Here is an 18,008-nt window from a genome sequence, read left to right on the forward strand (position 1 = left end):
ACACTTTTTGTAAAGTAAATAATTTCACTCCCTAACGTGTGTTTGCTAATAAGATATCCGTAATAAATAGGGCATATTCTGTCTCTTTTGCAAATCCTGCTCCCTTTTCTCCCTGTCTTACCCAAGCCTCCGTAACCTGGGAGCTGTCCAGGTACAAATTACCATTTAAAAAGACCTCAAGTTCACACAAGCAGCTCTATTATGGTTCTCTCCTTTACAGCCTTGGTCTGCTCAAAAACCCACATTCAAATTGGATCCCATCCACTCCAGCCCTTCAGCACACAGGTATTGTGGGCAAGAGGCCGCTTTTGGCTACAAAACCTTTTATTCATCCTAAAATAACTTCATTCATAAGCTTCATTGAACAACTAGTTTGTGCTCATCACAGGCTCTGACAAAGCATTTTTGCCTACCTTGTCATTAATCCTTACAGCAACTCTGTGGGTGGGTGAAGCTTCGTTTACCGAAAGAGTCAACCTCCAGTCCAAAGAGTGAAGAGACTTGCTTAAGATCTCACGACTAGGAAGTGGGGGGGAAATCTAGGCTTCGGGGCTAGGAAGGGTCATTAGCGGTTCTTTTTCCTTTTTTTAAATTCACTGATTTTAAAAGCCAAACAGTACTCTACAACTTGTAAAGAAACACACATTCCCCTAACCCATACGGGAGCTTTTACACTGGGGGTCCTGGTTTACCGCCATATTTCTAAATAACGCGTGTGACCGGTGTGTGGAGCGGCTTTGGCCATGACATATCCAAAACTCCACTCTGCGGGCAACTCCCTCTGTTCCTTTACTTAGGGGTCACCCCCCCCCCCCCCCCCCCCCGCCCCGGAGGCGCGCTCGGTCGGACGCCCTCTCGATGCTCACTCTGAGCGCGTCTGGGGCCGCCAGCCTGGCCGGGCCGAGCGCGCACCACGCGGGCCCGCCCGACTCAAATCGACCTCGCGGGAGGCAGGCTTGCGGCCACAGGGTCTGAGCGCGAGGATCCCGCGGGGGCCAGGGACCGGGGGCGGGTGTTAAGGGGCAAGGTGTGGATAAGGGTCAGAGCCTGGGATGGAGGGCCGGGGTCTGAGACGAGGGCCCTGACCGAGGGTTGCAGGCCGGGGTCAGCGAGGCAATGAGGCGCCGCCGGACGAGCATCAAGCAGAACCTGGTTTAGCCCCGCGGCGGGGCTCCGGGGCTCCAGGGCTCCGGGGCCGGAAGAGCACGGGAGCGGGCGCCATCCCCGCCCCTCGACCCGGGCAGCGGTGGCTCCTGGAGGTTCCCCGCGGGCCCTCGACAGGGCGGCCACAACGCCTGCGAAAAGGGCGCTGACCTCCCTTCCAGCCTCGTCCCTGCCTGTGGCGACAGCCCACGCTTCTCCTGCCCGCTAGCGAGCCTCTGTCCTCCCCTGGCACGGATTCCCTGGGGGACACAAACCAGGACTCCAGGGCTTCGGGTGTCCCAGCTGGAGCAACACGGCCTGAAGGCTCGGGGTTGAGGGGAGCACTCCCTTCTCCGGCCTCGGCCTCGGGGGCGTTGGGAGCTGTGCACAACACTGCAACCTTGTTTCGTAGAGACCGCTCCACCAACCCCTCCCAATTTTCCCTTCTGACCACCTTTTTGCAAGTCCTTCATCAGGCTGAGGGTGTTCAAGACTTGAGCAGTTTTGGAGGGGAAATTCCCTTTGTTTAGGGGGGGCCGGGGGGTGTCTGTTTCCCACTAAGAGTAATATCTTCTTTTAGGCCTTCTATCAACTGTCCCCTCCGCCCCACACTCGCTTTTTCTCCCGTCTTCCCCTGTCATCACAGCTGTGGGTTAAATCAATTTTTAATTACACGTTATGAATTTGAAAATACTTTTCACGGTGGGTCTGTGTAATATTTCCTTTCTTACCAAGTTTTTCCCCTTTTCCCCGAGTTAATCATCGTCTCAACTAAGATTTCTATGTATTTATTAATTTTTTTCCAACTGTTCTGCCAAAACTGTAAATCCCATACACTCAAACTCATCAGGTAACACATCTATTTTTGTTTGTTGTTTTTTTCTCAAAAATATTCCTCCCTTTCCAATCTTAACAGTCACTCACTAAGCCAACTGTACAGCTGTTGTCCTGGGATTTTCCTTCTCCATCACAGTCCTGGTAGTTTTCCTGACTTCTTTGTGTCTGTCCCTGCTGTCCCGGACTCCTTGCCTTGTTTTTGTTCCTCCTTTTGGTACAGTGCATCTTCCAGTAGCTTCCTGAGAAAGAGGGGAAAGGAGGTAAATTTTTCTTGAGATCTTTATTTGACCTCCTCAGTTGACTGATGTGATAATTTGTGTTTGTAAGTCTAGGCTGGAATTCATTTTTCCTTAGAACTGTGAATGGTCTCCTGGGTTTCAGTGTTTTTGCTGAGAAGCCCAATGAAATTCTTATTTCTGTATGATCCACACGACTTTGTGTATTACCCTGTATTTATTATTGTTTCTGGATGCTTTATCTCCTAACTTCGATGTTTTGAAATACACCATAATATGACTCAATGTGCATCTTTTCATTCATTGTGTTAGACACACCAGGGCCCTTTCAATTTAGAAACTCCCTTCAGTTCTGGAAAATTTCTTGTATTATTCCTTAGATCTCTCCCCTCTACACACACACATGTGTACACACACACACACACACACACCCTTACTCCATCCCCATCCATTTTCTCTGTTCTTACTTTTTTCAAATACTTGTTATTTGTATATTGGAAACTCCAAATAAACCCAATTCTCTCATCTTTTCTCCTCTACTTTTCATCTCTCTTTTTTCCTATTGTCTGTAAATTCCCTCAACTCTATTTACCAAACTTTTCAAAACTGTCCCTTTGTCATTTTTGGCTTATAAACAATAGTGTGCTAGTAAATGTCTAACAACTAACTTTCCCAAAGGGGGAAAAACTTACATTAGTAGTGTTTGTCCATTTCTATAGTGTAAATATTTCCACCATGGCTGATTTCAAGCTACCAACATTATATCACTGAATGCAGAGTTAAGAAGAGATGTGCAGTAGTATATCACTATATTAGGATTTCTACCATATAGATACAAAAACCAAATAACCTCAAGAGCATATGTAATAATAAAACGTAGGAAAAATAATTTGGAAGTAATGCTCTTTTAGTATTATTTTTATTTTTAATGTAATATATTTAATTGCAAAATTACTACACATTCAACAATTGGGTCTTGCAAGCTGGTATGAGCCAGCTCCTGCAAACTACTGCTTCAAAATAAAAAATCATGGTCTCTAACATAATAAAATGAAATTAGAGTAATCTTCTAAATTCAGTTCTGATCACATTACTCCAATGAATGAAACTCTTTATTGTTTCTCTAAGCACTGAAAACCTTAATCCAATAGTCAAAGCTCAATTCAGATTCCACCTTTCTTAGTTATCAAATATTGATCAAGTCTTAAACCAGAGGCTGTAGATACAAGGATGAATAATGTACATTTCCTTTCTTTGAGATACTCCCATGATAGTAAGAGAAGCAAAAACTTAAATACATACTACTGACAGTGATAAGTACTGTAAAAAAAAGTTTGCACAAGGTACTATAGGCATGCCTAGAAAATTACTAATTCAATCTGGGGTATCTGCCAAGAAAAAACTTAGCGTGTCATTCTTGGTCTTCTAGATCTACTAGTGTTTTTTTTTTTTTTTTGCTTGTTTGTTTGGTTTTTTAAGCGTTATGTACTTCTTTCATCACAAGCCCTAAAGGTAAAGTGAAATGTTTATTTTGAAGACTGCTAGTCTACTTTTTTTTTAAGCTACGAGAGTTGTCCTCAGAATAAACTGATGGTTCATTCAGTTAAGTGCAAAAATTTTAGACTGAACTAATAAAGAATTTCTTTAAGCTATTAATGCATGGGAAAGGTAAGAATACTTAAAGTACTGCTGCTAAGTTTCTGGAGTATATTTACAAGTATGAATAGGAAAAGTGTCATGAAAATAATGTGAAACAAACATGAAAGTAAGATAATATGTGGCAGTGGATAAAATGTACTTGAAAGTTGTTACTGAGCTGTATAGGACCCAGAAATCGTATTTCACAGGAATAGCGGTCATCTTATCAGAGTATCACAAAGCTTTTTCTGACCAAAAATATTTAAGGCTATAATTCCCCATTCCGACTGAGAAAAACTGACCTCATAGAATCTTACATTTGTGTAAAGAAAAAGACCCAGAAAGTTGAAGTGACTTTTCCAAAGCTATGTGGATGTTGGCTGAGCTGAGATTAGAGAAAGTAGGTGACTTGCCTCCCACTTCAGTGTATCTTTTCCTTAAATACTTCAGTTATCTAGGGGGAAGCTCTGATAGCCACCAAGCCACATTGAAGCAACTTTATGTCAGCATGTTCATTCTTCTGTTGATTAGTTCAACAAACACTTATTGAACGTCTGTCCATTCTATTACAGGTTTTAGAGACACACAGATGAATTAGATATTAGCTAGTAGAGTAGACAAGTACATACACTATGGGCAATTTATTTTATCTGGGAAGATTGTGGAATATTTTCAGGTCAGAGATGACATCTGAGTTAAAGTGATAAATATGTAAAACTTTGATGAGGGAATGTGGGAAAGCATTCCAAATAAATTAAGAAAATGCAGCCTTGACCAGTGTAGCTCAGTTGGTTGGGCATGGGCCCGGAAAGTGAAAGGTTGCCAGATCGATTCCCAGTGAGGACATAGGCCTGGATTGCGGGTTCAGTCCCTGGTTGGGTGGCATGGGAGAGGTAACTGATAGATGTTTCTCTTTCACATCAATGTTTCTTTCCCTCTCTTTTTCCCTCCCCCTTTCTCTAAAAGTAAATAAACAAATTTTTTAATGCAGAAATGTTCATGAAATAATGTTGAAGTTAGTGTGATGGAAGATCAAGCAGGATGGCCAGTAATAAAAAGACATAAGCTAGAAAGGAAAAATGAAACCATACCACCAATTTACACCATACACAAGAGTAAACTCAAAATGGATAAAAGACTTAAATTTAAGTCACAAAACCACAAAAATCCTAGAAGAAGGGAGAAGGGGAACTGGTGGAGGTAGAAGAGGGCATAAGGGGGATAAATGGTAAAGGAAAAAATACAATAAAAAATGAAAAAATTCTGCACTGGCTGGCACAACTCAGTGGATTGAGCACGGGCCTGCAAATCAGAGGGTCGCTGGATCAATTCCCAGTCAGGGCACATGGCTAGGTTGAAGGCCAGGTCCCCAGTGGGGGGGAGGGGGGAATGTGAAAAGCAACCACACATTGATGTTTCTATCCTCCTCTTTCTCCTTCCCTTCCCCTCTCTCTAAAAATAAATAAAATCTTTAAAAAATGAAAAAAATCCTAGAGGAAAACATAGGCAGTAAAATTTCAGATATTTCAGATAGCAATATTTTTGTTGATATATCTCCTAATGATAGAGAACTCAAGAGTTAAAGATTTTATCTTCAGTTGATAGGCTAAGTGATTAATGCATGTGGAAAGCTGTTATTCCAGGAACTGGAATGTATGACCTGTGAGACTCCACTATGTAAATGAGCAATTCAACCTTTGTAACACAGCGGGATCTGCAGTGACCGAGACAGTACCTGAGCCATTGTGCTCTAGGCAGGGATCATAGTGATGCAGATAAGGGAATACTAGGAAAATCTAGCTGGACTGCAACTTTTATCTGATTAACCTTTTCCCAAACTCCTTACCTACCCTTTCCTTCTTCCTTAAAAAGGTTGGCTTCAGATGAGACGCTAAGACAGTTTTTGAGTACATGACCCACCATCTCCTCAGATCACCAGCATCTACATGAAGTGCCCATAAAGATTCAACCCTTGTCTCTACTTATTGCTTCTGGTAGTGACAGGCAGCATGAACACCGACTTTTCCAGTTTCATTATGATAGGGGACTCAAATGTTGGAAAAATTTTAGTTTCAGGTAATAGCTAATAAGCTTAGTAATCAATGTATATAAAAAGCTATTGTTTCAGGAACTGAAGGTATGACAGACCCTGACTCCAGGAGACTATAAGCAGTTCCACCTTTGTGCCTCAGGAGGAGTGCAAGCAATCAAGATGGTATCTGAGCCATTGGACTCCAGGGTGAGACATCCACTGCCCAGGGCACAGTTGAAGGAATGCTTCAGCTTCTTATCTGATTAACTTTTTCCCCTGAATTCCAATCCCCTTACCTATACTTTTCTTCTTCTTATAAAAAGGGTCGGTTTAAAATGGAATTGAAGATGGTCTGTTAGGGTAAAACCCACTGTCTGTTCACATTGCTGATGACCCGAATAAAGCACCCATAAAGATTCAATGCCTCCCTGTCTCTGCTTATTGGGTCTGGTAGATGACAGGCAGCATGAAGGCTGGCTTTTCCAGTTTCAGCTATGGCAAGGGAAACCAAGGAAAAATAAACATGTGGAACAACATCGAATTAAAAAGCTATGCACAGCTAAAGAAACTATTATCAAAATGAAGAGGGAACCAATTGTTCCAATATGGGAGAACATATTTGCCACTGATACATCTGATAAGGGTTTAATTTCTAAAATATATAAAGCACTTACACAACTCAACATCATGAAAACAAACAATCCAGTTAAAAAATGGGCTAAGGACCTGAATAGACATTTATAAAATGTTGAACATCATGAATCATCAGAGAGATACAAATTAAGACTGAAATGAGATATCACCTCACACCTGCCAGAATGGCTACCATCAATAAATCAACAAACAAGAAGTGCTGGTGAGAATGTGGAGAAAAGGGAATTCTATTACTCTGTCAGTGGGAATGCAAACTAGTGCAGCCACTGTGGAAAACAGTATGGAGTTTTCTCAAAAAATTAAAAAATGGAATGCCTTTTGATGTAGGGATTCTACTTCTGAGGATATATCCTAAGAATCCTGAAACACCAACTCCAAAGAATGTATGCTCCCCTATGTTCATAGCAGCATTATTTACAATAGCCAAGATCTGGAAACAATCCAAGTGCTCGTCAGGAAATGAATAGATTAAAAAAGCTGTGGTATATTTACACAATGGAATACTCCACTGCCATAAAAAAGAAGGACTTTTTTTTTTTGCTATAGCATGGATGGACCTGGAGATTATTACGTTAAGTGAAGTAAGCCAAGATCAGTGAAAGACAAATACCGTATGATCTCAATTATATGTGAAATCTAATGAACAAAATAAACTAAAGAACAAAATAGAATGAGAAGCATAGACACATGGAACAGACTGACAGCTGTAAGAGGGGAGGAGCAAGGTGGGGACTAGATGAAAAAAGGTGAAGGCCTTAGTCGATGAACATATATGTGTAACCCATGGACACAGACAAAGGTGTAGTGATACATTCTGAGGGGAAGGGAGACAAGGTCTGGGTGGAGACGGGCAAAGGGGGGAAAGTGGGGACAATTGTAATAGTGTAAACAATACAAAATAAAGGAGAAAAAGAAGGTAGAAAGGACTCATTTTACAAAACCTGTATTTGTAATTCCTCAGAAATTTGCATTCCTCAGAAATTAGGGATATTTATTAACTTTTAAAAGGCTCTATCATAGTATTATTTGAAACAGGAGTTGATAGCTTAGGTACTTAAAAAATCTTCAAGATTCATGGCTTTCCAAACTCTGTGTTATGTGCCATCAATCTCTCTGAAATACTCCCAAATTCACAATGTCAGGAAACATGTAGCCCAGAATAAAACAAGTTCCCGAACTCTGGGAGTTTTATGGTGAACTCATTTTCTCTTTCACAATATATTCTGTTTCCCTTCTGCTCACACTTAAGTAAATTTTAAGATTTCCAAGAAATTAAAAGTATCTTCTAATTGAGGGAAAAAAAGGAACTCTGCTTTAACTGAATATATAAGCAACATAATTAGAATAATAAAAGTAGAATTGATATCTTAACTTTCCAGAAGTTCCTGAAGTGAGAAGCCTGAAACATGCCACTTACGAAGGGGACTCACGTTTAAAAGCACAGAGGAAGTCCCCAGTCCGGAGAGTGAGCTCTGCCGGTAAAGGGGAGGAGGCACTGCTGATAAGCACAGCTTCAACTCACTTGCTACTCCCATTGTCTCTTTCTCTCACTGGTGTTTGCTGGGAAGGGGAACAAAGAGTGTCTCCCTTCCTTTTACTCAGGGATTTGGTTGTCATCTCTCTCCTCCCTAACTAACATTTCAAGGTCCCTGAGAAAACAAAATTAGTGCTTTCTCATTAAGATGTTGGTGACACTTGTTTAACACATAAGTAATCATATTAACAGCACCAACTGAGGCTCCTTGGAGTAAGTGCTCAGGAAAGAGTGAGATAGATTGAAAAGAATATGACTACTCTCATTAGAAAACAAACAAAAAGGACTGGAGTCAGGACACCAGTATAAACTCATATTTAGCTTAACGTATCGATAGATAGGAATGCATAGATTCAGAACTACAGATCTGTACCTATGCGTGTTTGTATCCATACACATATTTCCTAGTTCTGTGTACTGCGAGGGCCTAGAAACAATGACGCCTCAGCAGCAGAGAGCACATTCAGCCCTCACATCTTGGTTTCTTTATCACTTTTATCATAATAAAAAGAACCATGGCTTCTTGAAGAAATGGTTGATCTAGGACTGGAATAGGGAGTATACGAGATGAGACTGGCACTTCTTGTAGCACTAGAAAGTAAGGAATTGTTAAAAGGAAAAAAAAAAACAAAACAGGATAATGGGGCCGTGTTAAGGGAACAGAGGAGCCCACTGAAAGATCTCCTAATTGCCAAAGTAGGAACAATTTAATCAATAAAATGAATAACATAGTATTGAATATAGTCAAAGTATCAAATAAATATCTATGAACCCATATAAATAAATGATTAAATAAATACAGAAATGAGGAAGGAGAGAAAAATCCCTTGTACAGAAAAATTGGAAATTATTTACATAGATACTCCCGCATCAAGGCTTTGGAGCATAATTCACCACTACAGTCACTGATCACCACACCAAGCTACACTTGGGGACTTGCTTCCAAAGAATAGTATGAAAAGGGGTGAAAAGTAACTTTATAGTGGAGAAGCCTATCAAATTTTAAATTAATGATTAAGGATAACATCATCAGTGACAACCATGTTGATAGCATGTGGATATGATGTGATGAGAATTCCACTTTACTTTTGTGCTCTTCCTTCTAAAATCCATAACCCCACTCAACTATTAGAAAAACATCAGAAAACCCCAAGTTAAGGAACCTTCTATAAAAAATACCTGACCAGTACTCTTTAAAACTGTCAGGGTCATCACAAACAAGGAAAATCTGAGAAACTGTCACAGGTCACAGACCATAGGAGAGTAAGGAGGACTCAGAACAATGTGGTCTTCTGAACGACAGATGGACAGGATAGATAGACATAGGCAAGTTAACTTGGTTCCCAACAGAACACATATGGATTATTTAACATCCATGGCACATTAAAAATAATGGACTGTTTTAGCCCCCCCCCCATCTCAACTAATTACCAAAGAAAACAAAAACACTAGAAATTATACAGGCCTTTTTTCCCCTCTCACCATAGTGCAATGCAAAATTAGTGGGACATTGGTTGAATAAATTATGGAATATCAATAAAAAGCCTAACAACCTAATTTTTTAATATGCCTGTCTATGGGTAATTCGACTGCTCAGATATTGTTGTACTCTCAGTATTTCTCAGGTATTTTTATATTCATTTGTGAAAGATAATTTTTAGATTCTTGTATGATAAGTGAAATCTAAGATTTCCTCTTTAATTTTATTTCCTATCCTAAATATTGTGCAGTTCAATCTTCTTACTGGCACTCTTCTACATCATTTGATATGTTTTGAGTTGAATTTATAACCTTTTCCTGCTCCATTGGAGAAAAGATAACTCCATTTGCCTTTTTTTTTTTTAAGGGAAAGAGAGAGAGGGTAAGGGAAGGAGAAAGAGAAGGAGAGAAACATCAGTGTGTGGGTTGCCTCCTGCATGCCCCCAACTGGGGACCTGGCTCACAACCCAGTTATGTGCCTTGACTGAGAATTGAACCTGTGACCTTTTGATTACACAGGCCAGCACTCAGTCCACTGAACCACACAAGCCGAGGCTGCCTTTTGTTAATTGATCACTCAGGAACCAAAAATGGAACTCAAGCTTTATAATTTTCTAGAAAAGAAACATTAGTATGAATTTAGCTTTGGTGTAGTGTACTGGAAGTGATTTCTATGATTTTCTTAGAATTAAATAACTTTAATAACTTTTAACAATAACCTAGATCAATGATTCTTGATCTTTTTTTCTCAATGTCTAATTTTATTTTTTAAAAAGTCCTATTCTCCTACCCTTGAAAACCATGTCTCTAGGTAAATGTGCCTTAAAAATACTGATATGTGGAAGACCATCTAGCTTTTTATATATCCACTAACAAAGAACTTTATTTTCAGTCATTGTAGTATAAAAAACTACAAATAACTGCTTTTGTTTTCCAATAATAAAATTATAATGCTAAATATGTTTTCCCAAATTATATATGACCCACTGTCAACTTCCAGGGATTCTGATAAGGTCAAAAATCACTAGTCTAAATCAAACCTTAATTTTATATTTGAGAAAACTGAGAGAAGAGAAGTTAAATAACTTTCTCAAATTCATACTGAGTTAATGACCAAGTCAATTTTTGATTCAGAGAATGACATTCTTTCTCCTAAGTTTGTTGCAAAGTATAATATGGGGAAAAATAGATTTTAAAAGTAGAAATAGAGCCAGAAGCATTTCTCTCCTATTAAGAGAACCCTCTTTCAAGAGTGCTCTCTGAAGAGAGTCCCACCAGATTAAAATTCCTTGGCCTCTGTGTTCATTTGATCCTGATACACTAAAAGTACAGAAACGTATCTTGATATAAAATAGAAGTCCTACTCCTCCAATCATTCTCTCTCTTTACAGTGCCTCTGTGATAGAAAGTGGTAACAGAATTCTGAATCCTACTGTTGAATGCTTTTATAATCTCAAGGAATTTCTTCCAGGCACATAGAGTACAAGCTATCCTGCTGGCAAGATATAAGCTCAGTATTGTTCTATCAAAAACAGCTGCTAAATCATTCTGTGGTCTCTTCAGGACACCTCTCTTATCCAGTTCAACCATAAAGGTGGCAACTTTCTCAAACTGGTCACATGAATAAGTTACTGTTAGAAGCTTCTGTGCAAAGAATTGTTAAGAGTGCTAATAATTTCAGGGAACATGGAATGGGAATGCCTTTTAATGGATTCACAGCAAATTTCAAATCACTGCAGGCTCAAGAAAAAATCTTCCTAAAGGTTATAGTTAAGAGATAGGAAGCCATGAATATGAAGAAAAAATTGTTTATCCAGGAATAACAGCTAAGTTTCCCCAGGAACTTTTTCCACTGAGCAGTACACAAGCCAAAATAAAATCCTGAGTAGAATAAGGTGAATGAGGGTACTTTTTGTATGAAGTACATGAAACATTCCAAAGAACACTGTATCGGTAAGTTAAAAGACAACTCTTCCATAAGTGTTCACCCCTACAGATTCTCTCCCAGTATACACTTAACCTCCTGTGTCATCTTGGCAAATTACTTTAAACTCTAGAACTCAATTTCTTCAGGTGTGTAAAAAGAGGCTTAAATTGGATACTATCTAAGTTTCCCCTAGCTATAAAATTCATTTCCATATAATAAATTAATTTCTAAACAGTAATTGCTAAAGATATCCTTCAAACAAAAATCATATGGAATGATATTTGTAAAAATAAGTAGTAGCTAAAAATAAAGGCCCGAGTCTCTTAATTTGTTCCAATTAACAGTAGTAATTAGCAAATGAAGGTGAAATGAAGATGAATTTATAAACTCTAAACAAAAATCCAGAATCCAGTATTATGGAAGTGATATAATACCTAGTTATGTTGACATGATATATGAAGGACAGGAACATAGTAATGGTCTTTTCACCTCAAAAAAATGAAGGAAACATTTATTTTGGAAACAGTAAATTCACCCAAAGATAAGAGGTTAACAACATTAAGACAGATTTTTTTTTTTTCTGGGCAGGGCATGCATGGGATACACAGAGACTGATTTTTTTCATCTATTTTTCATTACTAGGAAACAAAGCAATTTCTATCACTCTCAGTATAGGTTTGTTTTTAATGCTTTCAAATTTTGAAATGCAGATAGTTCAGAATACATTATTAGTGCCAATTTAGCACCTTGTTTCTCATTAACAGATCTGGGAAGGCAACAGCATGTAATGCGTTTGTTTTCTTAAAACTACATATTTTTAGCAAGTAGAGCCAATATCTTCAAACAAATTATAAAGCAGAACAGCTTTGACTGAAAGGGAATGCAGAGCCCACCATATTGCAGCTTCTCCATTACCTGAAGTAGCTTCTTGAAACTCTAGGGCTTCCAAGATGACAATTTGTGTATCTTTGTTGTAGTGGAAAAACACATGGATATTTGAGTCCCTTGTAACTTGGTTCAAATCTCAGTTCTAACCCTTAAGCTGTCAGATGGTGAGAGAGCTATTTAATCTCTTTGAGATTCAATTACACGTGAGAGAGGTTAACAATAGTAACATTCCTGTTCACAATTGTTGTGTGGGTAGGATGCTCAATAAATTTTAAGTCACTGCTGATTTCTGTTTAAAATTAAACATAAAACAACTTGTCCCACACTTTGAAAAATGGGCATGGTAGCCGTCCCCAGGCATAGGCCTCCCAACATTCAGGTTTAGGCATTTCCAGTCTGTCTCAGGTGGCTTTTTCTCCCTCAGATTATTAGTGTCAAGTTTCTTCTTGTCCCAGGGGTTCTAACTACCATGCTTATTGTATCTAGTTAACTCCAGATAAACACACACACACAAATCAGTGGTTTATTACAAAACCCCATGATACACAGTGAATGTTCTATGGGTCTCATGTTTTTCTTTTCTAAACAAAGGAAACAAAAGTATGTAAACTTTTGATTTTAAATTGCAAATAGAATTGTTAAAATTGTGCCTTCACACTAACTTTTATAGGAAGGTTATTACTATTTTTACTTTGGAGGCCATTTCCTTTTGTAAAATCAAATTTGATTTTATTTTTCTCAGAATTTATCAACAAAAACAACTTTTTAGTTTCCTGAAATCAAGACTTAAACTTTTTTTTCTGACGTAGCATTTGTTGGTTTATTTTAATAGACTCAGACATCAATCTTCTAGTGATAGGAGAGGATGGAGGATAGAAAGACTCTGTATAAGTAAAAAGAAATATTGATATCTACATTTTTTCAGCAAATTCACTCAATACTGATTATTCATTCCAGCACATCAGAAGCATTACTTACTGATATTCCTTGATCTAGAAACATGTACAATATCTTATGTCTCAAAAACTCTTTAGTTTCATAGCATCATGGTCAAGAGTGAGGGCTGTAGAGACAGACTGTCTGGGTTAGAATACCAGCTCCATCACTTACCTTGTGCATGTTGTTTAACAAATCCTGCCTTTGTTTCTTCATCTATGAAATGGAAATAATAACAGCTACATCAGGGGGTTGTGCGAGGACTGAATGAGATAAAAACATTAAAATACTGCCTGGCACATAGTAAGCACTCAATACTTATTATCATTATTTACATTGGTGCACTGGTATCCTTATTTTTCCAAATTCAATAGGTGAGGCCCTGTTCTATGCCAAGTACAGTGATAGACACCTCAGTTACTAAGACAAATCACCCATCATCCCTACCCACAAGAGCTCTCAGTGAAGTAGAAAGAAAAAGACTTGGTGATATAATGAAGTAGATGTTAACTTGAACTTGATTCAGGGAGTGCATGAACTAAGGTGAGAAAAAAAATTAAATATTTACATTAACTTCCAACTGAAACTTAGCATTTCCTTTGACTATTAATATAGGTGACAAATCACATTAGTGTTAGCAGGGCCTGTGGCTTTATTTCCAAGAGAAATTACAGATATGTCCATATCAAGTTACGGTTCTCGCAGGTATCTCAAAATATTACTTGCATTCATCACTACTTTGAAATTATGATAATTATTAGATTGACCTGCTGCTAGATCTTATTTGATACATTCAAAAAGAAACACCTGCCCTGGCTGGTGTGGCTCAGTGGATTGAACACTGGCATGTGGACCAAAAGGTTGCAGGTTTGATTCCCAGTCAGGGCACATGCCTGGGTTGCAGGCCAGCTCCCCCCCCCCCAAGTTGGGGGCATGCAAGAGGCAGCCAGTTGATAATGTTTCTCTTTACACATTGACATTTTTTCTCCCTCTCTTTCTCCCTCCTATCCCCCTTCTAAAAATAATTTTTTTTCCAAAAAAGAGGCACCTAGGCCCTGGTCTTTTATACCAAAGTTGGAGGTTCAGTCCCCAGCCAGGGCACGTAAAGAAATCAATCAATGAGTGCATAAATAAGTGGAACAACAAATTGATGTTTTCCTCTCTCTCTCATCAATAAATTTTTAAAAAGCACTTAGATTACAGCATCACAACTTTATTTTTTGCTATTTTGATAATGATATTTTATTGTAATTAACTTCCTTTTAACAGTAAATTTCATATTTGTGCATTTTTTAAAAAAAGGGGTCCACAGTCTTCATCAGAGTGCTGAAGGGGTCCATGCCACAAGAAATATAAAAATTCCCACTACAGAAGCCTGTGGAAGGCAAAGTTGCAGCACTAATAAAAGAGTGCACAATTGGGAGGAACACAAAACCACAAAATGCTTTTTTTGGTAAGAAAAGCAAGGTGCTCCTCATTTTTAAAACAAACTTTTAAAAACAGTCAACTGGAGGTACAAAGGATAACGTTATTATGATTGAAACGGTGCACGGAAGTTGGAGTTTAAAAACCTGGATCCAAGTCACAGCTCTGCCAATAAATGAGCAAGTCACTTAACCTCTCTGAGGCTAATTTTTCATCTGTTAAATGAAAATAATGCCAGTTTCATAGGATCATTATGATGAAGTAAGATAATATAAATGTATGCAAAACAATTATATTCTTCTTCCCTTGAGCACATAAATATAGTTCTGTGCTAGGAAATATAAAAGAAGAAAAACCTGGCCTTTGCTTTTTAGGAGCTTATCAATTCCAGATACAGCATGGAGGCAAAAAACAAACAAAACCCTAGAAAGCAATTCAAATTCAGTGTGAGGTAGCAGACTTGTGAATTGGTGCCACAAGTCTCAAAAAACAGTTGCCATGCCAAACATAGACATAACATCACAAAATAAATAAGCTGGCTACAGAAGTGACCAACCCTGAGATGATGTGCAAATGTTTTACCTACAGAACAAAATCTGATTAAGAAGACTGTAATATAATTGACAACACCTCAATTAATTGTCTGAAGTAATAAGGTGTGTTTTTTTTTTTTTTAAGTGCTCTGCATACGTTCTAGGCAAAGGAGAATACAAAAAGTGAGGACTGGCTTCTATGCCTTTCCCATCGCATAGTTGGCTTGCCCGTGACCAGGTGGTTAGCTACTGTACATCTAAAAGATGCCCACACTGAAGCCTGGAACGCTACTGTGGCGTTCTTAAAGGATTACCTTTTAAGAACGTCCCAACTGCCTTCGCTCCATTTCTCTGTTCATTAAAGATTTATAATAACCTGTAACTTGGCCTTTGATTGTCCCTGTTCCCAGACACTCCCTCCAAAAGGGAGGACCTTGTATGATACGAACACTGGTAACTTTTGCCAGTTATTATTTTACTGTTAATAAATTAGAATTCTGGTTTATGACTTGGTATTTTGCAATCTGCTTACTGTAACTTGATTCTCCAGACCCTGACTGAATTTAGGAAACTTTACTTCCTAACCCAGTAAAGCTAAAGACCAGCAGTTTACCAATATCTAAAATGCCACAAGCCTCTATGGGGTGACATTAAATCGGAGGTTTTTTCCCCAGAAATCTAAAAAAGAAAGAAAAACCCTCTTTTGGGGGGGAGGGGAAAAAGCCAATACAGATAGTATGTACAAATAGTATATCAAAAGAGCATTCTGAACTTTTTGTCTGTTGAAAAATACAGGCTGTAGTTAAAAATCAGCAACAGGTTTACCCATTTTTAGATGTGTTCTTGAAATACCAAATGTTACATTAAAGGCATCATTTGTAGAGTTCACTTTCTTAAGTAGCAAATGCATTGATAAAATCAGTATTTTAGATGTTTAAATAACCATTCCAAAGACACTTGTTTTGTAGTGTTTCAAAGCTAACTCTAAAGACTAAAGCAAACGTTTGCAAATGTTACTGACAGCGTGAAATGGTTCTGTGTTTATAGATTGGGGTTTTGGAAAAATGTTTCACTTTAATGTAATATTAGATCACAGGATTTGAACGGAAAAAACATCCCTAGAGATCATCCTGCTCAACCTAAAATTCAATTCTGTGAGTACACTAGCTCAACTCCAAACCTGTCTGTACCAGAAGACTGAATGGAGACCGGTGCACCTATCTTTTTAAGCAATATCCGCAAAATACAGGATTCCCTCTCAAGTTTTTGAGCCGCAAACTTAATAGGTTCTCAAGAAGGGTGAAGTACTTCTAAGAAATCATCCAGTTTATCCCTCTGACCACTCCTATGGTGTCTGGGGTGGTGATTGGTGGTGGGAATAAAAACCTAGGTTTTGATTCCAACATGTTGAGAAGCCACAACCTCTCTCAGTAACGATCCTGAAGCCTCACAGCACCCACGGAAATTAGTCTTCCTCCCTTTATAGGACATTCCTATTATATATAAATCGCTCGCTTTGGTAGAGCCTGGTCGCGTCCAAGAGCTGCAGCCACAACCCTCTGGCTGCCCCTAGGCTTCCCAAGGGCTTTGCTGGGTGGGATTCGGCCATGGGTGTCTCGAGACACGTGGTGACTAGGCGACAGGGGAATCGATCCCTGTCCCGGGAGCCCCTCAAGAGAAGCGACCCGACCAACCCCCAGCTAGGCCCCTTCCTATGAAGTTAGAGACTCGATGATCAGTAATGCATCTCAGTTCATTTAACTGACCCCTCACTCCCAGTTCCTCAAACGCCCGCCTCTCGTCAGGGGTCCTGTACCCCCTGGGGGCGGTGACTGACGACGCTCAAAAGGCGAGAAACGGTTCCCTAAGCCGCTCGCCCGGTCCCTCTCTCCCCACAATGCACCGGGGCCAGCAGGAAGGCCGCTCCGACCCCTAATTTTCCCGCGAATTCAGTTCAAAGAGGCGGCCGGGCCGAGGTCGGCAGCGCGCACGGGCCAACCAAGCCGCGCCTCCGGGAGAAGCGCCTCCGCGTGACTGACGGGGCAATCCGCGGGCCAACAGGCTGGGCCGCCGGGCGGCGCGCGCTCCCGCCGGCCAATCAGAACTCCGGGCGGGGGAAGTAGGCGGAGCCAGGCCAGGCTAGGGTGAGCGGCCTCCGGAGCGGAGCAGGGCTCTCAGGAGGAGACACTTTTTTTTTTCCTCCCTCCTTCCCTCCTCTCCTCCTCCCTTCCCTTCCCCTCTCCTCCCCTCTCTCCTCCTTCCCCCCTCGGTCCGCCGGAGCCTGCTGGGGTGAGCGGTTGGTATTACGGCGCTTACTCTCCGGGGCCGCCGGCGGGTAGCTGGCGGGGGAGGAGGCAGGAACCGCGATGGCGCCTCAGAAGCACGGCGGTGGGGGAGGGGGCGGCTCGGGGCCCAGCGCGGGGTCCGGGGGAGGCGGCTTCGGGGGTTCGGCTGCGGCGGTGGCGGCGGCGGCGGCGGCGTCGGGCGGCAAATCCGGCGGCGGGGGCTGTGGAGGCGGCGGCAGTTACTCGGCCTCCTCCTCCTCCTCCGCGGCGGCGGCAGCGGCGGGGGCTGCGGTGTTACCGGTGAAGAAGCCGAAAATGGAGCACGTCCAGGCTGACCACGAGCTTTTCCTCCAGGCCTTTGAGAGTGAGTACGTTTGAGGCTTTGAGGGCAGAAATAGCCTCTCTTCCAGCGTTGGGGGATCGGGACACTCGTGCCGGGCCCCCCTTCCTCCCCAAGAGTC

The 18,008-nt window shown here is 40.5% G+C and overlaps 1 protein-coding gene across 4 annotated transcripts in view; it reads left to right on the plus strand.

Moving 5' to 3' along the window:
• The first annotated feature begins 17,390 nt into the window (after positions 1-17,390).
• The window catches only part of SUZ12 (SUZ12 polycomb repressive complex 2 subunit), a 40,523-nt gene continuing 39,905 nt past the window's right edge, over positions 17,391-18,008 (plus strand). For 3 of the 4 annotated variants that reach the window (XM_028519524.2, XM_028519525.2, XM_036033391.1), the window contains exon 1: positions 17,391-17,911. In XM_028519524.2, the coding sequence (XP_028375325.1) occupies positions 17,629-17,911 (283 nt within the window). In that variant the 5' untranslated portion in view covers positions 17,391-17,628. The remainder of the gene's footprint in view (positions 17,912-18,008) is intronic. The other variant, XM_036033390.1, reaches the window with a different exon arrangement.

This window comes from Phyllostomus discolor, chromosome 8 (genome assembly GCF_004126475.2).
Source record: "Phyllostomus discolor isolate MPI-MPIP mPhyDis1 chromosome 8, mPhyDis1.pri.v3, whole genome shotgun sequence".
NCBI classification, from domain to species: domain Eukaryota; kingdom Metazoa; phylum Chordata; class Mammalia; order Chiroptera; family Phyllostomidae; genus Phyllostomus; species Phyllostomus discolor.